The following is a 25,868-nucleotide window of genomic DNA, read 5'->3' as shown; positions in this document are numbered from 1 at the left end:
TAGCCCAAACTGACATTAAATACAGACTCAATAGTCTGTATGACTCGCTTAGAAGTAGCCAAGTTCTGCTATTTTCATCTTCACTGTTCATCATTAAGAATGTTTTGAGGAAGTGCAATTAAAATGAGTTCTCTAAGCAAATTTTTTTTTAATTGCATTTGAAGAACAAGACTATTAAGCAACAGATTAATGCATAAAAACTAAGAAAAAAGCAACAACACGCTGGGATTCCAAATATGCTACTGTAACAAAAACAACGTTCTATTATCTAAATTGCCAGCCTTTCTAGAGAAAGCCATCCTTCTAAATTCACAAGTTACAATTACGTAAGTCCTTTGAGCCAGTGCAAAATGGAGAAACCAAATTTCTTCAGCTTCCAATAACCAGTAAGGGATCTGTAAGAAGGTGCTGGAGGAACACTCACTTCCAACCTGCAGACTGAAGTCAATGTGCGTTTTGCCAGGGTAAATGCAGAAACATTGGGGTCCATATGAACCTCAAAGGCATGGCATGGAGTCAGATTTACATAGCAGCCGTCACACAGCTCTTCAAAGCAAGCACTGTGTGAAGTGAGAGCTTCTCTCCAAGCCTTTGGAGGACAGCTCCTTCAACCTGCCACAGCTCCAGCAGAACTGCTGTGATAAATTAGTAAAAGGCTTGCTGCAGAACAAGTTTACACATAGTCTTTTCACATCAAACACCTAGTTTTGAACTTTGAAATGCAGCTTAGCCTTTAAATAGTTTGTGTGTTTCTACCACTTTCTTTTTACTAAACTTCAGCTCTCAGAAACCACTGAAAGAACAAGCCAGGTAAGAGAGAACATGAACATCAGTTCACAGAAACCCACACACAGAGCTCAGGCTCCAGGAGTGCCAGGGGTCTGTGTGTGCACTCACACACTCAGCTGAGGGCAGACAGACAGCACTGAGCGCCTCCAAAACCAGCCAGCCACTGAAACTGCACATTTCCCACTATTCCTAACTTTAATTAACCCTTATCACATCACACATCTTGCAAAAAACTGTCCCAAATTCCTTGATATATTTTCACCCTCCTCTGCAATTTTTCCTCTCTAGTAATAGGCATGTTTCTTATGTAATAGTTTTTTTAGGGTAAATAAATAAACAGCAAAGTCATTATGATATTGAAAGCATCCTTTCTGCACATAAGATAGTAATACTGAATATCTATGTTCAAAACATAACAGAGTTAGCTATGGGAACATCCACCTCTGTAGTATAGCTCAGAAACAGCTTTTGTAGGTTTTTTCAAGAACGCTTTCCAACAGATGGCCAAGCTGGAGCTCAGTCTGGTGAAGTGCAGCAGTGCTGGTACACCCAGTTTCCAGCATTAAGCTGCTAATAATGACAAAGTTGTGTTGTAAAGGCTCCCGGTGCAGAGTTTCCCACTGTGGCACCTCACCAGGGAATGAAGGCCATCAGCAATCGTCCCAAGGAGACAAATTTATTTTGCCTGGTTTGTGTTTCTGCCACAGGGTGAGAAATCCAAACTCCCACCAGCCTGACCTTAAGCCTGAAAATTCCATTTCAAAGTAATTTGCTTCTAGATTTCACTTAAATACGGTCAAAGGACACTGCGAGAACAATAAATTCCCTGTTAAGTGGGATGAAGACAGAAGTTTTGGAAGTGTTTTTGGGACTGCAGAAAGGAGTAAAATTCATGAAGATTTGTCGTTCCTTCAAAAAAAACAGTTTTCAAATTAGCAAAAAAATATATAAAAAAAACCAACGTGTGATATGCCATCACTCATGAACTTGAGTTTTAAGTTATGTGACAACATTTTCCCATCCCATATAAAGTCTCCCTTTGCAGGAGCATCTCTTGTCTGCAAGACTTTGCTGAGAAGCTGTTTCACCATGCCAGCACTGCCTGCGAGCTCCAAAACACTAAAACCACACATGAACGAGTGGGAGAACACAGTGGCTCAGTGCTGCTGACAGCAGTGACGTGCCACCAAAACCCAACACAAACAAGCCTCAGCACAGACAGCAAGTCGATTAATAACGAGCAATGCAACTCATTAATACTGGTGTGGATACATCTCACTGACAACACCGAGATTACCCAGTCAAGCTCCCATTATCCGGGGCATCTCTGCAATTTGGATCACCTCTAGGTAATCACTCCAATTAGGGCAGTGGATCCATATAATGATGCTCACAGCAGCAGACACAAAAATCAAGGATGGCAGGGAAGGGTGTGGGAGCAGGGTGAAGCTCCAAGGCTGGGAAGAGCTGCGGGAAGGAAACGCCCACAAGAACCAGAGAGCACCGACGGGACCTGCGAAGTTCCCCAGAGCGTCTGCAAGGAGAGCAGGTAACAAATGTTGCTTTCTCAGCTTCCCAAACTGTTTGCAAGGTTTTTCTCAGGCTCCATAAATTCATTTGTTGCAGCTCTACTGTGAAGGAGTTGCAAGTGTCGCAAGGAATGTGGGTCCATCCATTTCCTTAGGAAGAACTGACTGAAGCAGAAGGAAAGGAAATCGCCTCTCTGTGGCTTCAGTGGCACAACCTCAGCTGCAGCAGGACTTGGCCCTTATCCTACCACACTCCCTGGCTGGATTCCCTTCTGCTCACTTCCCTTTTTGCAGCTCCCCCTCTCCATATCATTCTCTCGTCACAATTTTTTTATATACATGAAGTTAGAGGAGTTTTAACCTAGCTGAGGACCTGGTAAGACTGAAAGAATTTAATTGTATTTCAAACCCAGACAAAAGGGCTTAGATGATTCAAACTTCGCTGGGGTTCCCCTCCACCTCTTTTTTTGCTCCTAATGTTGCCCACTGATCTAAGAGAAAGTGTTACCTCTCCCTACAGCACCTCACCAGTGTGTTATATTACCATGGCTACCACAACAGTGCTATTAACACAACCCATGACATTTTCCCAATTCTTTTATTACCTATGGCCAACCTCAGTGCATTCCAAATCTCAGTGCCTTTCACATACAGTAAGCTTAGCAAGCTCCAGTGACTCAGAATTTCCTCCTGTAAAGGAAAATCAGCTTGGTATGGTCAATAATTTTTGCACTGTATCATAAAGTTTATCTGATGTGCAAATGTAATTCCCTTTCTGGATGCCTCATCCTGAATCCCTTTTAGGTTGAGACCACTTGACATTTTTTGTGAAACAAAATGCCTTTTAAGTCATAATTTGTGCATGCTCAGTTTTGATAAGACATGACATTATGATATGATGAGTTAGTTGATTCTAAGTAAATTTGATTTATCCCACTTTTGGGGCTGGTATGATTTACAAGGATGCTGCCTTTTAAGATAGGATTGATTTTAATATAAGCTGGCAGCACCTTTTTTTTTTTTTTGGTGAAACACTAAATCAGACCAAGGTAACTATGAAAAATAAAAAAAAGGAAAAAATAAACAAATTTAAACACCAGAAATTAATATTCATGCATAATTGGCACTTGCTTACCGCTATGAAGGAATACAGAGCAACAAATCAGTTTCCAAAACAATTCCACAAAATGTTTGGAAGTTTGATTTTTATTCATAAAATCAGATACAACCTACAGTTGCTGAAATCTAATCTGACCATTCTGTGAATACCATGGAAAGTTCTTGAAATATTTTCCATCAAACAAGCACTGCCACGACCACGAATCTTTGTGAACCAAAGCAAAAGCATATGTACCCTTCATAAAACTGAAAAGATTTCCTGAGACCCTTTCCTCCCTGGCTGTTCAAGTGCCGTTCTACGGAGCACTGTGCTCATTTCCTCGCAATACCCCTGCACCTTGTGATGCAGCGTTTTAAACATGCAAGTTTGCGATGCTGCAGCAATACTTTCCTCCTTGATAGGTAGTTATTTCTCATTTTCGCAGCATGAATCACCTATGTAATTCTGATGGCTACGCGGGAAAGGGACGGCAGAGGTTTTATAGTTCGACTGAAGCAGAAATCTATACCCCAGACCGACTGTGCAGAGGCATCCGCACTCACCCAAACGAGTTGTAAGCAGTTAGTAAACAATTTAGTAGGTAATGTGTACGTGATGGAGAGGAGATGAATGTCTGACAGTGAGAATCCAAGGCTTTAGAGAGTTACTGAAATCTACTGAAATCTAACTAAACCCTCGCAGAGTGCGTACATCACCCAGGGCATCTCATTCATGAGACCACGCAGTTTGGGAGCTGAAGGGCTACAAGAAACCGACAGACAATTTTCTGGCGAGCGGGGTTTTCTACAGCGCTAGGAAAACCTGAGTCAGAGCAGCACACCGCCGTTCCCGCACCTGAGCCACACAGAAGGCGGACTTGGGCTATACTTAGAAAATATCCAATTCAAACATCTCGCAGGAAGATGAGAGCGCTCTGGGGACTGTGCAATAAGCGACACGAAACCCAGAGCCCCGCTCCGGCGGGGGAACCGCGACCCTCTCGGATCAGGGACTTCTCTGAGCAGAACAGAGTTGGAAGTTCCGCGCTCGCCCACCCCGTGGCTGCGGGACCCCGAGCCCCCGTGCCCAAATCCAAGTTCGGGCGCCGAGCGAGCGGCAACTCGGGGACATTGAGGAGGGAACTTTTGGAAGGTTGCGGGGAGCGGAGGGCGCTCGCCCTTCCTGCAGCACATCCCCGCCGGCCGCAGGGCTGCCTCGGGGAGCGCGGCCGGGACCGCGGGGGTCGCCGGCTCGGATCGCACCCCGAGGTTCGTGCCCGGCGAGGCCATGGGGACCACTGGGGACACCATCCCGCTCCTCGACCCCGTGTATTCGCCGCCGCCAAGGTTCGCCCCCAACTCGGCGCAGCGCGCCCGCAATCCAGGCGTGCGGGAGCGCGGGGATGGATAGCGGGGATGGAGCGCGGGGATGGAGCGCAGGGACGGAGCGCAGCGAGGGGTGCGCTCCGCGGCCGCGCCCCTCCGCGCAAGGCGCAAGGGAGCAAAACTTCCCGAGCAGAAGCGGCGGAAAGTTCCGCGGCTCCGCACCCCGCCGCGGACGCGGACGCGCCTTACCTCCGCGGGCTGCCGCTGCCAGCGCCTCGGCGACGGGCGGTAATCCCCAGAGCGTCGCCAGGGCCAGGAGGAGCGCGGACATCGCGGCGGGCGCGTGCGGGAGCAGAGGCTGAGCAGCCGAGCCTGTTCTGCCGCGGGCGCGGAGCGGCAGAGCCTTGTGCGGGCGGGGAGGCGCGGCGGCACCGGCGGCACTTTGCGGAGCGCGGAGCGCGGCTGGGCTCGCCGCACGCAGCGAGCGGGCAGCGCGGGGCGCCGGCGGCCGGCAGCGCCGCGCTCCGCCCCGCACCGCCCCGCGCACCGCCCCGCGCCGCCCCTCACGGCTCCGCGCGCCGCCCCGCGGGGCTCCGCGCGCCGCTCGCTCGCGCCGCCCGCTCCCCCCCCGCCCCAACAGTCGTCCCCCTCCGCCACCGCGCGCGCGTGCCGGAGGCGCGAAGCCACCTCGAGGGAGGCGCCCCTCAGCCCCTCAGGCCGCCCGCCTCGCGTGGGAATGGGGTGCGCTCTGAAATTTGAGGGCTTGTTTAGGCTTTTTTTAATAATTCGCAAAGGCGAGTGAGGCTGAGGGAGAGGAGTGAGTTAGCAAAAAGAAAAAAAGATATATATATATTAAAAATAAAAAGAAGCCGCCTCAAGGCAGGCGCCCCTCAGCCCCTGGGCCGCCTGCCCCGCGTGGGAACGGCGGTGCGCTATGAAATTTGAGGGCTTGTTTAGGCTTTTTTTTAATATAATAATTCGCAAAGGCGAGTGAGGCTGAGAGAGGAGGAGTGAGTTAGCAAAAAGAAAAAAGATATATACATATATTTTTAAAAAATAGACACCCCACAAGCGCTTTTTCCGTGGGAAGCTGAGGGATGGCGATGCTGAGGGAAGGCGGTGCGCGCCGCCTCCGGCTGTGAGCGCGAAGCCGTCGTCCAAAGATGCCCAGGTAAATTTCGCTTTGGTTAATGACACTCCACGGAATCGCCTGATGTTTTATGGTAAACACCAAAGCAGGAGGTTTTGTGGTAAACACTAAAGCCCATCCATTCCCAGCCCTTCGCCAAGGGCAGGGACACCTTCCAGTAGACCAGGTGGCTCCAAGCCTCGACCAGCCTGTCCTTGAACAGGGTTTTGTTTTTAAGTAATTCACAGACAATGAAGGTGGGGGTTCACGCTACTTTCACAACACAACCAATGACCGCTCAATCTTCTCTAAGTGTTCTTTTTTGTCTTGAGGTAAGTCTCAGTTCACAGTCGATACTGCCTGTTTAGACTTTATGTGACTTAGGAGTATTACCTTGAAATGGCCCCATACCAAAACTAGTTTATCACGTCTTCACACATTTGTTTTCTTTTTGTAAAAAAACCAGACCCTTTAAAAGGTGAAAGGTGATAAAGCTTCTACATCATCCTCAGATATTAGTTTTCTCCAAAGACAGCCGGGTGCTAATATTGATGGCTGAGACCTTCACATTCCAAGGGTAAAGCACCAGCTCTTTCACCTTCACTTTTATATCCACAGCACAGAACCTAAATACCTTTTATATGAAGCACTATGGCCAAGAGGCCTCCAGGACCAGACAGACTAAGCAATGCTGAAGGACAGAAAAGTACACAACGTGGTATATCAAATATTTCATTATATCTATTGAACTGGGGGAAGTTCAGTTGCCCAAGAACTGAAGAGCCCAGTCTGGGTCCCAGAGTCGCCTCTGAGGTCAAGGACTGTCAGGACTCACAGAGGGTTACAGGTTTGCTTGTTGACAGCAAAGAATTTACAGCCCAAGGGGAAAATCCAGTTGGATCAAATTCTGCATTCATCTACTGCCTTTAAAGCCTGTGTAATTCACCTACAGTCAATTAGTATTTATACAGCCATAACTGAGCAGAATTATGGATCCCAGAGTAGAAAACCTTTGCTAATACAGAAACAGGTCTGAATAAAGATGAAAAAATCTGGCAGTGTCCGTGGTCTTGGAAATCGGTTGCTCTTATAACCAAAATGAAGTCATGCTGAATGTCACACTGGAACATCATTCCAGTGGGTTTATGGAAGGGATTGCTCTGTGTCCTGCCTCAAACCCCCCAAGCCACCACCATGCTGCTCTTAGGCATTAATTGCGGCTTTATTTGAGCAACCTATTTCATTTCAAATATGAAAATGTGTAGACGCTGGAGCAAAGTGAGAAGAATGTGTGAAGGAAAACAGGGAATTCCAAGTTTTAAGGAACTCCTCATTAAATCGGTGACATTTCCCCGTGCCAGGACTGTCACATGGTATAAAGACACAGATATTCACAGTGAACACGCTGTCCCGGCATCCTCAGGATGTGGAGCTGTCTATGCAGAATTGCCTTCCTTCATCTTGACTTCTCACATCTTCTGCAAAATTTTCAAGGTCTGCAGGGTTGCAAGTGGTGATGCTTTTCCCCCAAACATTATTATCTGTTAATTGGCGTGCTGCCCTTTCGTAGCTCCTCACAGAAACACCTCGGCTAAAATTCTGCTTTTCTACCATCTAATTTCCTCCTTTTCATTCTTATTCCATACTTGTTTAACAACAGTCCTCACTACTCTCCGTGAATAATTTCCTTTAATGATACGGTGCCATTTAGTGCCCATTTTAAACATTAGCATTTATGAAAGACTTTGAAGAACTGATTGATCTTGCTTTCAATACTGCTGATCACATATGCACATAAGCTTATTAAAATATTTAAATTATATTTGTAATAAAAGTCAATGGCCTCCTTGTTTACTGGACATAAAGTTTTGATGTGGAGTAGACAATGAGAATTATGACTTAAAACACAATTACTGAAAAGTAATTTTTTTTCAAATTGCCTAAAAATGTAACTTGCTGTAAGATAACACCATGAGGCGAGAATTCTCATAGAAGTCTCATTTTTAAAATACAGGCTGTTGAACAAATAAAGGCTGACCTTTGATAAATCATTCCCCTCAGCCTCATTTCCATTAAACATCAATTGCTATGAAGTGTTGGAGGGATGGTGCATCTCTATGTGATGGAATGGGATGACCTCAACAGTACAGTAAAAATACACAGAAGTAACTGCCACTCTCATCTCTCTTTTCCACATCCAAAAAAGGCTGCACCAAGAACTGTATGAAAGTTATAATGTGTATATTCTATGAATAAAAAAAAAAAAAAGTTTGCTGAAATGTTGCTGAAATGACCGTAATCCAAGGCAGTATCTATACATGTATTATAATTCAGATGCTCCAAGCCATCACCTGCTGTATGACAGGCTTTTTAGCCTCAGACGTGAGAAAAAGAGGGAATGGCAATGTTAGCTGGAAGCACTTTCTGCATTCCCAGCCTCTCTGTTGCTGTTTGAATGCACACAGCTGTGTTCAGATTTCTGTGTGGTGTCTGAATGTCGAGACACGCAGGACCAGAGCAGGTACACAGCTCAGGAACCAGTCTGGCTTGTCAAATATTTATTGAAGTCTTCACTCAGTCCCACTTGAAAAATCCAAATCAGAAGCACTGGAGAGTTACACAGAGAGCAGATACAGTGGAGAGCTACAGAAAAGAATCCAGGGAATCTCTTTTCCTTGCTACAGCCAAAAAAAGGAAGTTAATTGCATAGGAGACTAGACTGAAATACTTGTCAGAGTTAAATTCAAAGTTAAAACTGCTGTTAGAGATCTGTTCGCACTTAGGGTACTTTATAACTTCTTCCTGGTAATCAGAGTTATTAACACTGACAAGTTAAATAAATTAATTCATCAAGCTATAGAATATTATGAAATCTCTTATTTAGATAAATTAAACAAAGTAGAACCAATCATTCATACTTGCTGGTACAATCCAGCACAGGAATATTAATTATCACCAGAAGGTAATTCGGGCATTAGTCACTTTAAAAATGCCTGGACTGCATCACTGAGACCTGGGTTGTGCTCTTGTTTATTGTGTACCAACCACGGCCTTGAGTGGTTGTGTGGGTGGGCAGGGATGGTGGCATCAGTGCCTGGAGTGCCAGGGGCAGTGGGGACAAAGGTTGCTGGCTGGTGTGCAGCCCTTTGCAGAGCATCACAGTGCCCAGCCTGGTTGCTAGGGGATGGTGCTGGCAGCCAGACCAAAGGCGCTCGGGTGCCCTGCCCTGTCCCACCACTCAGAGAAAAGTTGCCAAGCAGCAGCTGACACAGGAGCAGAAAGAAGGGAGAAAGTATTTGAGAGGATCAAAAAGAGAAGAAAGACCAAAGATTAAAAACAGAACAAAAAAACCCACCCTGTCTGAATTCAGAGGGTTGCATTACATGCCATCCCTGCAGGAGAAAACATCCCTGAAGGAATTTTTCATTTCTGCAGTGCAACGTTGGTTTCATTATTAAAGACTTTTTGAATGTGCATCTCCAACAGCTGCAGGAAAAGTTCTCCATGTGTGAGCTGTAGTGTGGATATTTGCATACCAAGTGTCATGGATGGAAATTGCTGCCTGGCATTCCAGATGATTCGGCCTGGCTTTAATACATAAATTGGGAGGTATTAAAAGCCACATAAAACCAGACCAGTGTGAAGACCCTGCCTCACAAGTGCAACAATAAATGAGACAAAGCAAAAGGCAAAGTCCTAAACCTGGAAACCATGACCTTGATCTGCACTAAACTCCATCTTCCAGCTATTGTAAAGAAATCCTGACTCTTTTTTTCTTGCAAAACTCTTGAGAAGTGGTGCTGGCCCACACCAGGGGAAATGCAGTGAACTGATGCAGCTCTGCTAAAGGACAGCTCAACGCCAGCTTGTGGTACCCAGACATCTGCTCAGGACAAGTGACATTTTGCAGTTAACTGGACATGCTTTAGCGAAGGCATAAATGGGAAATCTTAATGCAGATTGCAAGGTTTGATTCTCGTAAAAATAGCCTCATAAAAGTTATTAGAACAGAAAAGAACTCATCACCTCTCAAGTCTGTTTAAAGGACAATTTTGAGAGACATGCACAAAAAAATTATTTCTTTCAAAAGAAACTTCCAAATCATTCTATTACCCAATAAATTAAGATGTTTATATAAAACAGGCCAAATTCCTTACCCACCATCCTGCACATGCAGGGACAGATGAAATTTATTTCCAATGAGTGGAGTAGAAAGTCCTTGTCCAATAAAATAATGTTCACATTCACTGCTCAGAAAAAGCATGAGAAGTAGAAAAAAACATAAAAATATCTGGTTCCATCTGTTTCAAACTTCCATGGTAAAATTTGTGACCCGACCATGTTGCATATTAGCCAGTTCAAAGTACTTCCTTCACCAGCTTATCACAAAATAAATATACTCCATAGCTCTGAATAACACAATGAAATTACCTTTGTTTAATATAATGTGATTTTCTGAGATGGTGGATGTCCAAATTGAATCTCCCGAATACCCACAAACATGTGCTTAATCATGAATCTGCTCTACATCTTTAGTCCTGAAGGTCCAGTTACTGAAATTGTTGAGATTTGGACAACTAAGTGGATCTCCAGTAGGACCAAGAGGCAGCAGAGACAGCCAGTCCTACCATTCGTAATTTAGGATTAATTCCATAATTTATGGCATTCACACAACACCTACTCAAAAACCCACATGAATATTGCCAAAGGAGAGAACTCATCTTTTTTTCTTTATCCCTCCTTTTTAAATTAGATCTCAAAGCAACTTATTTATGAAATTTTCAATTTCATCATGCAAGAGTTGTGAAGTAAAATGTACAGCTTTATCTACCTCTTTTATTTTCCTAAACACGGCATCAGGAATAACCTACTAGGATCTTTCTTAGTGATGGCAAATGATTAAAATAATAATAATAATGCATAATGCATAATGTCTTTGACAGCAGTCATTATCCATTTCCACAATCTCCTATTATGTTCTCATATCTTACTGCTCTCAAGGATCATATATTTGCCATTTGCCAGAAGCACAGAAGGAATATCTAAAAAAAAGGGAATTTTTTTAAGACTTACACCTGGTGTTGCTGAAATTGGAGATACTTGTGTTGTAAATGAATGCTATTTGACAAATATCAATTGTTTATTCCCTGTCGTGTAGCAAATGAAGAAAAGATGATATACCACAGAATAGGGGTGTCTCTCTTGACAAACCTGGGGAACTCATGGTTGCTTGGCATGCCCAGGAAACACATTTCTCCTTATGCAATAAAATCAACTGTAGTTGATATATTTATTATTAAAAAATTACAGTTGCCACTCTCTGTTGTACATCGGCTCTTCATGCCAAAATGATCCCAGCTTGAAGCAAGGCAGTGATGATGCTTCACATTTGTATTTTAGGTGGGAAGAGCCCTCCCTTTGCACTCCAAGCCTCCCTCCACAATACTCAATTCAGCAGCCTTATAAACCCAGAACATTTTCCCTTCGTGATAAACCTTAGACACTTGCATTACTGAAGGAGCCTGTAGGAGCACTTTCCTTCTGGCACAATATTTTTTTTTTTTTCTACAGAGAAGTGGAATTTTACTATTTGGATGAAGTTTAGCCCCGTGGCTGGTGGTGCATCAGCCCAGGCTCTGTCCCACCCCCACTGCAGCAGCATCAGCACTGCCTGGCCAGGCACGAGAGCTTCTGTGCATGACTGTTTGCTATCCGAACTTCCTTTAACTTTCCCTCTAGGAGAAATTAGTGCTATTTACCAGTCTGAGATGTTTGGAAAATTATCCTGCTGACAGCTATTATAGTGACTTTTTACTCTCTTCCTCCAAAATGTATCAGAATGAAAACTTACGAGTCTGCACCATGGCGTTTCAAAGGCTAAACGAGCCTCCCCCCGACTACAAAGCAAATTATTGTGCGACAGCAGCCAGGTGCCAGAGCAGGGTTTTCATTCTGGTTTTGGGCTAAATCTGATTAATCATAAAACAGATCAAATAAAAGAACATCTGGTACAAGATTTTTGCCATCAGATAAAGGCTTTACGGTGGCGGTCCAAATGACTGCTGTGGCAAACAGCCACCACTACAACAGTAGACAAAATTTTCCTTCATGGCAAAAAAAGAAAAATCAAAACAATTTGCATAAATAATTGTTTCACTCCATAAAGCCAAGAACAGAGCATGCAAATGCCATTAAAGTTTAAAACAATCCCAAAAACTCGGTAGGCGAACAATAATTGTCTCTACTATTGAAACATCATGTAAAAGGTACCTTGTTTAGAATTTAAAAATGCAGACGAGCTCCACAGTCTGCACGATACTCTTATGCTTTTAGCATAATCAGGCTCTGAATGTCATTTAAATGCACCTTTTAATATAATTTTTTCTTTCATCGGGGAATAGTAAGGCTGCGACAAAAAGCGGTTTAGTTTATTTTCCTCACTTTTGTTCCTTTTATAAAACGTAATGTGAAAATGTGCCCCAGGGTCTGCCCCATCCCGGCGCAGACGATCTCAGAAGTTTGGGAGGAGAGGGATCTGTTTGCAGTCCTTGAGTGCCCCCCATAGGCTACTGCTCAAATCATCGCTTTAAACTAGGCTCAAACCCAAAAATTTTTCCATTTTGGGGGAAAAGGAGCATAAAATCTTAAAATCGAAGTCGTCCCCCCCGCAATAAAATTCTAGATCACAAAAGAACATTATAGTGGTTTACATAACTGTAGAGTCAGTCATTATTTGCATTGTATTTTATTTTTTTAATAGTCTGTGTTTGATAAAGTTGAGGATTCAGATAATTCTAAACATAATTTATTTCAATGTGGCCATTCAAACTGGAAAAATAATAGATATAGCATATTTAAGAAGCATATTAGTTTTCTAACAGAATTAACAATTAATTAAAAATTTTGTGGGAATAAAAACTGCAAAAGCATACTGTAACTTGAAATGATATAGTTCTCAAAATAAGATCACTTATACACTTTCATAAATTCTATTAGAAAATTTTTAAAAAGCTAATTATAATGAATACCTAAAAAGTACGACTTTTACACTTCTGTAAATAGTCTCTCTTTTTATAATTGGCACTAAAATATGTTGTCTTTTTATCTCTGGTTGATGTTGAAGAAAACCTCACACTTTGTAGATAAAGAAACTCCACAGATATGACCTTGGCAAGGTCAGATACCTCCTTGTCACATACCCACCCACCTTTGGAGCATCTCATGTCTGCACAAATGCACTTAGGGAGCATGAAGAAAGAAAGTGGTAGAAGAGGCAAAGGAAACAATTGAGAGAAAAAAATTAACTGGGACATAAAAAAAGTTCAGTGGGTGCAGTCATTGAATAATATGTTAGAAGGTGATTCAGAATGGAACATAAACCCTCTGAGGGGTTAATTCCCCCAGGCTTATCTGGCTAATGCTGTTAGGGAATCACAGCTTTTACTCTCATGTCTGTAGATGGAATAACAATGAAACGCAGAAATTGCTACATGGAGGAGAGGGAGAGCTGAAAATGAGAAACAACAGTGAATGATGCAGAGGGAAAATCCAAATTCAACTTCTAAACAAAGATCACATTCATCTTTATTTATCTCTTCCTTGTAACAGAAGCAGGTAGATCTGCTACCAGTGCAAGTGCACAAATCAGAATAATGCAGCTCTGTACATTGAATTTAATCCCTGAGCTAAAACTGCAGAGTAACTGCTCCCATGGGATGACTTTGACTCTCCTGGTGTGAAGTCCAGCTCATTTGCTGTTACCCCTCTCTCACAGGAGAGACTTCAGCTCACGTGCCAGTGCCTGATGCAGTGGGACACTCAGCAGCCTGCTTCTCCTCCCAGGCTCTGCAGTGCACACTGAGTTGGTCTGGAAGAAGTTTCTTTAAACAAGTTGCTGGACATATCTTGACTGACAACAGTTTTGCAGTCACTGCCTGAGCTTTTAGAAGGATTCCTCTGAAAAATATTATTCTGATTCAAAATACTGATTTATTCTTTTTCCCTTCTCTCTGTCTCCTCTAAAGGATGGGTATCCCTCTCCTCTGGCCAGGACACTTCTTTACCTGGAATGAGGATACAGTTAGTGCTGGTGGGGGAAAGGAGGGGAGCATAGAGATAGAAGACCTTTATGTTGAACCAGCTCTGTGTTTTGGTGATCCTGGTTAAGGTGGGAACTCACTTCAAAAACCTGAGCAGCTCTTTCATGGCTGTGTGCTACCTTGCCCATCTAAAGGGGGAGCAGAGAAAGCTGTGCACTCATGCAGAAATGAAAGGGCACTGGATATTAGGTAATATCCAATGACAGTTACATGTGCAAAATCTTCCAGGGCTTCAACATCTTTTTGAATACAAGCACAGCAGCAAAAGAGAGCAAATGATGTCAAAACACACGTGGATGTCTGTGGGTGTGAGGGACCTGGCCTGAGGTAATTTTCAGCTCTAATCATGAGGATATGAACATAAACCTCTTCTCCAGTCTTTTTCCCTTGATAGCAACATACAGTTCTCTGCACATGTAGAAAATGGGGCTAAGCTCCTCTTCTCCATGTGAGAGGGACACGGTTCAGCATCTGCCTGTACCTTTCCAAAGGACTTTCAAGGATACTGTCATACAAGTCTGAAAGGAAACTTGCAGCAAGATGAGAGAAGAAATTTCTTCATGGATAAATAGCTAGGTGATTAGAAAACAGGGGTAGCAGTAAAATATTATTATTTTCCCAGTGAGGAAAATGGAAGGCACTTCAGGAGTCCCTAAGGATATTTCTGCAGTATCACATGCAAGCCAAGAAGACATCTCTTACATTTCTTACATTGGGGTTTACACTGTCCTAATACATGCAGAAGCCTTGTGTAAACCAGTAACCTGGTGCCCTTCCTCTGAATGAGAATGCAGGGGATTGAAGAATGAGGAAATGATACAGGGAGCAACAAAAGACAGAAAGGGAAACCCAAGAAATGTGCAGAAGAGAAAGTCACTGGCAGCTGGGCCAGTTGGGAATTGTGGTCCTGAGGGAAACATTCTCCAGCTGATATGAAACGCTTATTCAAATTAAAAAAAATAATATTAAAAAAAAAAAGGAAAGGAGAAGCAGGAATGGGAATGAATTATCTGATGGAAGGAGTTGTTAAATACCATTGGTCCACAGGAGGATAATTGAATGAAGGGGTCCTGCAACTTTCAAAGTCAGACCTTATTTACCTCTTTTCTGTCTTTTTCTTTGCAGCAGAATACACCCTGAAGCTGGCACTTAGCCAATACTTTCAGATTATGAAAACAAACTATCAGATTCCTCCCATTAACTGGTTCTGAACACTATATTTAAAGGGTACAAGTGTCTGCAAAGAAAACCCAAAACAAACGAACGAAAAACCCAGACACAAGGGACCGTACTTATGTCTTTTCTCAAAGTAAACAAAAGTATCTCTGCAAACACATAAACTAGGAAGGAGAAAGAAACATTTAACAATATTAAACACACTTTGATAGAAAGCTTAATTCCTTCTTTCTGAAAAAAAAATCTACAAGGGTAATGCTGTAGCAGGACACGTGGCTGAGATTATTTGAAATGAAGGCAGGAAGATCTTGTAGTGCCCTATGGCAATCCATCTGGGGAAGATTTCAAAAATACTCAACACTTACTTTAATATAGTCTGTCCCAAAGGCAAAACTATTTGCTTTTCACAAGGATTTTTATGAGCTACATCTTAAAAGTAATCACTGGCAGAGATAATTTATTGTTAGCCAGGGAGGATATTGAAAGGCAGGGGAGCTATTAATCATCTATGCAGATATGGGTGAGATGCTGGCCCTATGGAAGTCAATAGTAAAATTCTCATTGACATCTGTGAAGCTGGGCTATTACTCTCTGTGCTGGAGGTTTAAGTGTTTGCTCTGTCTATTAGGTCAAGTTTCTCATTCGCATAATTTTCTGATTTGTAGAGTTACGCCGGGGTTTGACCAAGGGAATATCTCCAGTTTGCTGGAATAAACGTTTTTCTGCAGGAGGACTGCTTCAATATTTATAATAGGAATTGTTTCTGTGATACAAGGTGCAAGCCTGCTGTAAACATCTGGGTGTAGAGGTGTAGTCAATCTTTGTTCAGAATTGTGAGGAGGCTGTGGCTGTGTTGAGTGAGACATTGTCACACTTTCCTCTTGGCAACTCCATTGATGTTTAATTTTGCTTTGACTGGGAAGAGTTCACAATGGAGCTATGAAGTACAACAAACCAACAGCAAGTCCAATAAACAATCCTAGAAATATCTACACTCAAAATGCTTTCCTACAATTATCAGTTTCCTTGAGCATAATCCATGTCTTTTCTACAAAGTGGGGATATGAACCCCAAGAGTTAACTCTGCATAAAAAAGAAAAAAAAAAAAAAAGCCAGAAAAAACACACAGCTTCAAGCAAAACTCTTCCCTTTTCTGTTGGAGAGGGTGATGTTTCATAGCAGATCACTTGGTGACATTATGCCACTTAGATGTCATGATCAACACACTCTCACTCCTGCTCAATATTTAGATTCTTTGTGAAATGTGTTGCCGATGCTTCATAAAGCTCCATCTCCTCTGCAGCCATAAAGGATGTGATCACATTATTTCTACCTGCTTGTAGACAAAGTGCTCTGGAGGCATCATTTTTAGTCTCAGCCCATGGGAACAGAAGTGATTAAACAATTGCTGTTTAAAAATAGCACCACACATCACCAGCAGTCCATCGCAGAGTCAGCTGTAAACCAGCAGCAGCAGAGATGTTTGTTTTTACCCTCTTCTGGGCTGTCGTTTCAGACAAAATATTCTCTTTCTCCAAATTGATTTGTTCTGAAAGCCCAAGTATATTTGTTTTCCTGAGCAAATCCTTATGATTAATAATAGTAGGTGAGAGTTATTCTGTGTGCTTTATTTTAATGAATAAAACCCAAATCACAGGGAGGTTTGTGTTCAAACAAGGCTGGAACAAAATTCAGTGAGAGATTTTTGCTTTTCATGTGTCTTTTCTTTGGTGTTCAGGATTCAAATCTGTAGCACCACATTCTAAATCCCTATATGGGAAAAGCAGGGTCAGGCCCTAGTGATGGATTAAATCTCACTATCCAGAATATTTGAAATTGCTGTTTTGTTCAGAAGCATGAGGCTGATAAAATGAACGATAGCCTTGTCTGTATATTTGTTTTCATGTATATTCAAAACAGGCTGAAAATCCTGGTCTCTCTTAATTAAATCATGAATAAATATGAGATTTCCTCCTGTTAAAGCCCAGCCTGCTGCCTGAACTCAGACTTTCCCAACCAGGCAGGGTTGGATCGTGCAGGTTCAGCTGGCTGAGCCCTGTTGTCAGCAGATTGAGTGATATGTTCAGAGTGCACGATCTGGTCTGGCACATAGAGAATGAGATCCATTGAGCACGATCCTGGTGCCTCAGAGCCTGAAAGTCAGATTCAAAAGATGCACTGGCCTCCTTCCCAGGACTGTGGGATGTCAGTCCTGGCATTCAGAACAATGATCCCACTTCCTGGGACCCACATTCTTTATTTCCATCTCAGAGAGGAGTGTATGCTCCTCTCTAAGGAGTCAGGCAGCACAAGGTGAAACCCCAAGGTTGGGGACTCACCTGAGCTTCCTAAAAATACAGCCCCACCTCTTTATTCCCTGGGGGAGAGAGTGCATGGAGCATCCAAAGAAGCTGGGACAGCAGATCTGGACCAGCAACCAAACCCACCAGATGAACACCCAGATCTCAGAGGTTTTGGCAGGCATTGTTCCCCCTACCCTCAGGTTCCATGCCTGAGCTGCTTTCTGTCTGTCTGTCTGTCATCCTGTCGCTGGCCACCCATGCATCCCCACTTTGGGAGGGGAGATGCTCCTGGGTATGGAGCAGATGTGCTGTTCCCTGCAGTGCAGAAGGCAGGCAGCAGCAGCAGAGGTGGGTGGTGGATGGCACGGGAAGGAGCAGGAGGACAGTCCAGGCCATGTGATCCATGTTCGGCACGCAGAAAGGCATCAGATGCAAAAAACATCTTAATTATGGCAATTCAAGGCTGAAGTAAAATTGCCTTCCTAATTTTGGAGAGCGCTGATAGGAAACACCCACCCTGCTAAGGCTGGAACAGAGATGGAGCTGGACTGCCAGAGATAAGGTCATTCAAGGGGGAACAAGGAAAGGACAATGCCTTTGGGGCAAGGTCCTGCTCTTTCACTGGATGCTGGCCTTCTGCTAAAACTGCCAGGCATTGCCTTTCATTGCCCCCATTTACTAGTTCCTTCAGGAGAAGAGCTAGGGAAAAGCATGCTTTTTCTGGATCAAATATTTCCCATTTGTCCAAGCTTTTCCAAAGAGCAGCTGATTTCAGTGCTTGTGTGGCTCTGTGAAAAGGCTGTGACAATTTGTTCCTCTGGCTTTTCCATGCAATACACAAAAGCCTTTCCCACTTCCCCAAATATCCATATCCTCAGAAGTGCATCACAAGCCAATATTCATGTAGCCTTCCAGAGCACTGCAATATCCTTAGAGGTGAGGGAGATTCCCAAAGGAGATGACTAACCCTGACTTATTAATCAAACAGCAGAGGGTTGTAATGTGAACAGAAATTCAGATGCCATTTTCACATCCCATTCCTCTGTGTGTTAACCCTCAGTAACACCTGATCTGCCCACAGGCTCTGAAAATAAGGGCTGGCTGTGTCCTGCCTGCACTGCCCTCAGCTATGGAAGACAAAACTCCTTTTATTGGATGGCATGGAGGGGATTCTGAGCCTGCCAGGAGCCATAAAGGCCAGCACCCAAGCAAGGGACCTGGACAGACTGAAGACGTGATGGCAACCTGAAGAAAGACACTGAATCAGGGTAGGAGCTGCCTTTTGAAGTGCATTGAACACACAATGAATGAGGAATAGTTACAATTCTGAAGCCAGACCATAAAAGCCATGCTTTGCCACTTGCTATATCAATTTGAGGCACTTTAAAATGTGCTGGGGAATCAGTGTGCATATGGTGAAATGTGAGCACGCAACCATGCAAGTGCATTTTTGGTAGAAATGGTGGCAGGGAGTCGGGAACCAGCTAAATGTAATTTTATGCTACACTGAAATACTCAACACAGGAAAATGAAGGTCATATTTTTTTGTGTGCATTTGTCAAGTCCAGGCCAGAGTTAACAGTCCAAATTTGAGGTATTTTTCTCCCTCACTGTTCCTGTGGTAGAAATCTCACACACATGTTGTAACAGATTGTGTAATGGCTTTATTTTCCTGTGGACAGCATCACTTTGGTGCTCCAAGCCTCATCTCCAACCCCCACCTCCTTATCAGGTGAATCTCCACCCTCTCATGATGCTTCTACATTAAGTTGCATCTCTTGGGCCAATTCAGGACACTCACTGTCAGCAGCACAGTACACAAATTTCAAATTAGCTTTCAAAGTAATCAGCAATTTATCATTTATTTATATGTCCTTTTTATATCTAGCTTAACATTTAAGCATTAAGATAAAGAAATAGTCTTTGAGTTTACTATTGCATTTCACTCTGCATAATTGGATGTATGAATCCTCTTTTGTTTGATATACAAAACTCTTGTGATGGGGTGTAATTTCTGCTTTTAGCACATTTTTCTTCCTGAATTTCACTAAAAGGAGTGGAAAAAAAGTAGATGTGTGTCATACAGAGCTTTTTACATTATGGAATTCATAACCCTCATAGGACAATAACATAAATGATGCATCATCGAGTTCTGCATTGTCTGAGACACATACCTGACACTGACAGAGAAGGAGCTTTTCAGAGTAATCCTTTCACACCATCAGCCTTGGAGTGGCTCTGCTGCCCTGGGCAAAACTCCTCCCTCACCAGTCACGCATACAAAGGGGTCCTGAATGTTCTGCAAAAGTCACTCTCAAGACTTTAGAATTCAGCCTTTTTCTGTCACTCATGTAACATCTACTTTTCAGAAGAAAGGCTGCTGCTGTAGCTATTTTTTTCTAAAAATGAAAAAAACCTTTAGTTCTGTGCTTTGTTACTGGTGGGTTTCTTTTGTTGTTTGTTTGTTTGTTTTTAATAAAACTCTTCCTGTTCCCACCCCATTTCCCATTCTCGTTCCCATCCTGACTCCCAATGGCCCAGCAGAGGCTGGCAGAGGCACTGCTGCTGTGGAAGGAAGAGGCAAAGACTTGCCCCCCTGCAGAAACCAGTCCACCTGAAAATGCCAGGCACCAAAACTGCTCCTTGTCAGCTGCAGCAGGAACCATGAGCTGCTCAGCTTCACAACAGAGCAAAAGTGAAACAGGTAAGAGTGGTTTGTTATGTGGCTTGGTGGCTGTGGCTTGACAATGGAGGAATTTTATTAAATTCAGAAACTTAGAAGGTATCTGGAGAGAAAATAAAACCTTGACCCTTTTACAGGTTAAAAAAAGAAGAAAAAGGAGATCTTGGAGAACAATATCTAAAACAAACAGCTTGGAATACTGGGTATTAAGGACTTATTTGGTGATGGAGAGGAAAACTTACTAGATATGAGTTCCAGTAATAGCTTTCTATAGCAACCACAGAAATATGAGATCTGGGCTAAAGGAGAGAGAGAGAGAGAGAGAGAGAGAGAGAGAGAGATATTCCTTTTGCCTCTGCGGATGAAGACAACAATTTTTCCTTGAGTGTGTCTGGAGAAATATATAAAAAGCCTTTATTCACCACATGCTCAACACAGGAATATGAGAATACCTCATAATGTATAGGTGCCTTGTTCTCTCCCACTATTCTACCTATCCCACCTAATGATAGAAGTGAGAAAAGACTATTTTAATTTTAAGTTTTACTTCTTTGAACAAATATTTGCTGAGAGGGATTTGCATTTTGTTAAGAAGCCAGGACACACCTATACGATCATATACTGAAGGCCTTAGAAGATTAAAATGTTCACTAATTTCAAGATATAATTTGCATGTTCTGGCCCTTAAATCACAAAGCTGTAGGCATAGCTATGGCAGTTATATACTTTCTACTTAGCAATCTAAACAATTAAGGAAGCAAAAAAGTCAACCTAAAAGAGTAAAAATTTATCTCAAAGCTTACCCAAAGTATAGGAAAAGTTTCTGCTCAAGTCTAAGGATATTTAAATTATAGCTGTGTTTTGAAATTTCTTTTATAGTCAGAAATAAGCTGATTTATTTTTGGTTTACTTACAGTCAAAACCTACTTAATTTGGAACTAATGATTATTCGCTACCTTATGCTTCCTTTCAACCATATTTTAAATTTCAGTGAAATTATTATAAGTTATGAACATGAAGATGAGAAAAGGAAATCCTGAGTCCTGAATTGATTCTTGTTAAATGCTTTGCACTGCTTGTTTCTTGCTCAGACACACACAGTTTCTGTTGATCCTCTGCTGTGGAAGGATCCTGCCTGGTTCTGTCAGCCTCTTCACCTTAGCACCTATATTTGTATTTCTCTGTTGCTGCCCCAGCCTGTCCCTCTTATTCCTTTAGCCCAATCCTTGCTCAAGCCTAGGAGAAAAAGAGTTTGCAGCCCTTAAAGGTTTGCTGCTACCTCACCCAGTCCTGTCTGGCACGACCTTGTGTAAATTCTTGTATTCCATATTTATAGCACGGCTCCCCTCTTCTTCAGGTCTTGAGATGCTGTTAGGAATAGATGTGAACCCTGACAGTAAAAATGAACAACATGAAAGAACAAGATTTGCTCTCTTTCCCCTCCCCTCCATCTGAGTCTCTGTTCTAGCCAGCAGCACCAAGGGCTTTGCTTTCCCGTTGCAAATGAACCTGTCTCGGCTGAAAGGAGGCGTTATGTAAGATTTATATGTTGCAATTATGAAGTATTATTTTTAGACGTTTTTCTGGTGTTACAACATTTCAGCCAAAAATCTAAAGTTGCATAAAAGAGCACTCAAAGTGTAAACTTTGAAATGCAGTTTAAATAGTGCCCTAAGCTTGGCAGGAACCCAGTATTGCACCAGTCCTGTACCAGGAAGAGCAATAAACTCTCTAAAGGCTCTGGGCGGGGAACATCAGTCAGGAAGCACCTAAATATTAATACTGGTTTGCATTCAGGAATGCCAGGGACATCCCATTCACAATGAGTTGGCTCAAGCCAAAGATTCAATCCTGAAAAAAGTCTTTAATCCACACCCCAGTATTGGGGGTCATCAGGATATATGTCCAAGCTGGCTTGGTAGGTTTCTTTTGACCTGATGAACCAAGAATTACTAGGTCTAAAACTGGGTTGTGGTCAATGTAAGCATAAAGAATTAGAAGTATATTGATAAAAGCAGATTATTTGCAGAAAAATGGCAAACTTGTTGCACTAGATCTCTTCTCCCCTAAAGGTTCCCTTATCCTACAAAAAAGTTATTGAGAAAGAGGAGGGGAGGAAAAAGTCACTGTTAGTCCAAACCAGAATTCCTCAGACTTTTATTGAGTTTGCTCTGTGCTGCAGAATGTTCTCAGGTATCAGTGATGCCATTCGTGCAGAAGTAATAGACTTACCTTACAGTACCCATCTCTTTGTGAGGAAAACAAGCCTCTCAGACATCTCAAAATGATGTCTTTTATGTCTTTTTTACATTTTTTCCCTGTAATGCTTGTGTCCTTCTGTTTTATGTCTGATAACACTCTGTTAATCAGAGTTATCTCAATGTATCTGATAACTATTTATAGTATAAAGGGAGCAGCACATACAGCCAGAGCTCCTTTCTACCAGCCAAGAGCCCTAAATTTTAAACCCAGAAAATCCTGTTCCTCCCCACTTCTGGTCCTCTGGCAAGTAGAAATGGAAGAACTGGAAGGTGTCCCTCCAGCTTGGCACCCAGAGTAGAGGAGTTCACATCTCCTTAGAGTGCTTCATACTTCTGAGGCATTCAACTTTTAGTCCAAGTTCCTAATTCCTACATCTTTGTGTTCTGCTATTCCTGATTATATTTTAAATCTAGACGGCGGTGACTTGTGGCTGTTTGGTGAGATGTGCTTGCATTTCCACATACCTGCTGCTGAGCCATCCTCCCTCACCATCTCAGGCAGACAGGCCTTGGCACCATAGCAGCACTCAAGCTCTCCCAGGTCCCGTGTGTTTGCATGTGAAAGCAACTTCTCTGAAATTCATCCTGCTCCTACATAATGGCTGTTCTGCCTACTGCAGGATAAAATTAACTTCAAGGTGAGAGATTAAACTGTGTGCATCGTCACAAAAAGAACTCACCCCAAAGTTGCCAGCAAGAGATCATGCTGCAGGAAAATTGGTTCCATCCCATTTCTGATCCAATCTCATGTTGATTCATGTAGCACAAATTTGTTTAAAGGAATGAGATAATATTGTGCAAGTGATATGCAGTCATGATTCAACTTACACCTCTGTCTTCTGCTCATTACAAGAACCTGAAAATGTTTGCAAATTATTCATTAGAATGGATTCCATTTTATTGATTCATTTTAAATTTATGCAAAGTCTTGATACTGTGGGCCTTACAGATGTTGTCCATTCATAGCAACACTGAATTCATGTAAGTCTTAATTTCAGGGCAGGACCAAAACTAAAATATATTATTGCTTAGAACAATGTTAAAATTATGAGGAGGAAAAAGGGGCCCATAATCATTGCAAATATTTTTAGTGCTTTCCTGGACAAGATGAGTGTGTGGAAATAAAGAAAATAGGTCTGGTAATGGTGATTTTGAGAAGACACAGCTTTAGTTTTATAGAAGTATAAGACTCTGCTGAGCAGTATCAAATATAGCTCCCTACATAAAGTGTTGTTAGTTTGCTTTGTCAGCCTGCTGATGCTCCTGAGCTGCTGAGCTTGGCATGGAGGGGAGCTGTGGGTGTCTTGCTGGAGTAACAGAGCCACAAGTGAATATGCTCACAGTTTTAAAGTGATCATTTTTATTCCCTTTCTCTTTAAAACTCTCACTGGAAAGATTTTATGTTTCTTTGAACTCTTTCAAAGCTGACTGTTAGGACAATAGGGGGTTTTCATCAGTTCCACGCTTCTCTCGCTCCCCTTTCCTCTTTTGTTCATCCTGTTTGTGAAGCAGAGATTTCAGGATATTTTCTTTTATCTCTCCTTCTTTTTGTATTGGTTTTAGAATAAACTCCAAATCAGAATAGTCTTACTAGATAAATCAATAAATATCTAGTAAGTAATATCCAATTTAATCCACAATGCAATGGACATTTAGATTTACATCAAATTTATTCATGATAACCAGCGATCTCCTGTAAAACTCAGCAAGATTTGAAATGGAACACTGGGTTCTTTTAGATATTTTTTTCTTTAAAGAATCAAACAGTTGTAAAAACCCAAACCCAAGACAATAATTTGATTTGAGACATTATGAATATAGATGGTTTCCTTAGTTTTGAATTTAAAGGTCTTACTATTTTTGCCTCAAAATATAATTCCCATAATTTAGGAGTTATTATAGAATCAGTGGTTAATAGATTTTTATTTTCCATTCATTGAGTGTGAAATAGAGAGCTGTGGGCTAAGCCCATTAATCCAGGATAGCTGCTATATGAAAACTACAAATATTCTGAATTTTCCAAAACAAACAACACCATACTTAAAAATTAACTTTAAAACTCAGAAATCAGCCTGAGGGAAGCTCAAGGAAATGAATAAAAATATCCAGAAAGAATTAGAATCAACACTGGAGAGAGAGTAATTGGGTTGACTTCAGGTTGACTAATTCACACACTGAAAGTTGATGATTTTGGGAGTTGAGGTTTGGGTTTTTTTAAGACTTGTCTTGCCTTCATCGCCGTTCTTGGCCTTACTAGAGAGATCCACAAATGTGTCTATTTCTACTTGCTTTTCCTCATTGCTGCAATATACACACATATGAGTGTATACCTACTATACATTTCCAAATTTATATGGAAAAGAGTTTTTTTTAAATGAAATACACCCCAAGCTATCCAGGAAAGTAATTACTGCCCATGGTAGGCAGGCTGCAGTGTTCATCTGTGATACTGTCCTGGAAATTGTGTGACACAGGAGCTAAAGCTTCCACTTCAAATGTGGTGCTAAGGCCTCCTTCTTTGCTATCAAAAAGTAAGTTGTGATAGTCTTCCTTTCTAGTAGGGGAAAAATGCATAATGGTGCAATGTGGCTGGATTCTGAGCATTTAAATCAAGGTAACACAAAAATAATTTAACTTTCTTCTATTAAATAATTTCAGATGTAAACTAGAGTAACTGAAAATAGGTATTTTTCATTTGAACTCCAACTTCTTTCCTAACTGAATTATTCTCACCCAGCACAATGCAGAGAAATCTTTTTTCCCCACTTTGAAAAAATAAAACCTTCCCTCGCTGTATTAACCTAGATATTCATATGGTCAGCACAAATTACAGGGATGACTCTGCCAAAGGGAGATGTTTTTGCAGTCAGCAATCTTTTCTCCTCAGATGTCAGTGGACATATCAAGAAAGTAAACAAAATTAGAAGTTAGGCTGAGAAGAAAAAGAGCAGCAAACATCTCCAGTTTGGTGCTTCCAGTATACTAAGAAGTCACTTCCCTGTGAAACTTTTGGGCTATTTGTGCAGTTTCTTCAGGATCAGGGAACCTGACACTTTTTATATCGGTAGATAGATAGATAGACAGATAGATAGATAGATGTACATATATATATGTAAATGTATAGATATAGGCATAGATAGATAGATAGATAGACAGATAGATAGATAGATAGATGTACATATATATATGTAAATGTATAGATATAGGCATATGCAGATCTGTACAGCTCATGGTCCTCAGGCCGCCAGTGCTCTGCAGAAAAACACCAGCACAGCCTTAAAAATGAAATGGGATCCAAATTTGGCCCAAGGAATGTGAGGAGTCAGACACAGAAGTGCCAAAGTGAGATTTGTACCTTGATTTTGTTAGAGCTGCACTGCCCTTCCAGAGAGAAATGAGGGGGCACTCTGCAGGACATCTGGAAAGCTGAAAGGAGGAAGGGAAAAGGCAATGTTAAGAAAACTGAGCTGAAATT

The 25,868-nt window shown here is 42.1% G+C and overlaps 1 protein-coding gene across 6 annotated transcripts in view; it reads right to left on the bottom strand.

The window, feature by feature from the left end:
- Positions 1-5,303, bottom strand: part of LRP1B (LDL receptor related protein 1B) — a 639,076-nt gene extending 633,773 nt beyond the window's left edge. For 5 of the 6 annotated variants that reach the window (XM_074547868.1, XM_074547870.1, XM_074547871.1 and 2 more), the window contains exon 1: positions 4,992-5,303. In XM_074547868.1, coding sequence (XP_074403969.1) covers positions 4,992-5,073 — 82 coding nt within the window. In that variant the 5' untranslated portion in view covers positions 5,074-5,303. The remainder of the gene's footprint in view (positions 1-4,991) is intronic. The other variant, XM_074547869.1, reaches the window with a different exon arrangement.
- Between the last annotated feature and the right edge of the window lie 20,565 nt (positions 5,304-25,868).

This window comes from Zonotrichia albicollis, chromosome 10 (genome assembly GCF_047830755.1).
Source record: "Zonotrichia albicollis isolate bZonAlb1 chromosome 10, bZonAlb1.hap1, whole genome shotgun sequence".
NCBI lineage: Eukaryota > Metazoa > Chordata > Aves > Passeriformes > Passerellidae > Zonotrichia > Zonotrichia albicollis.
This window is presented reverse-complemented; position numbering and strand designations above follow the sequence as displayed.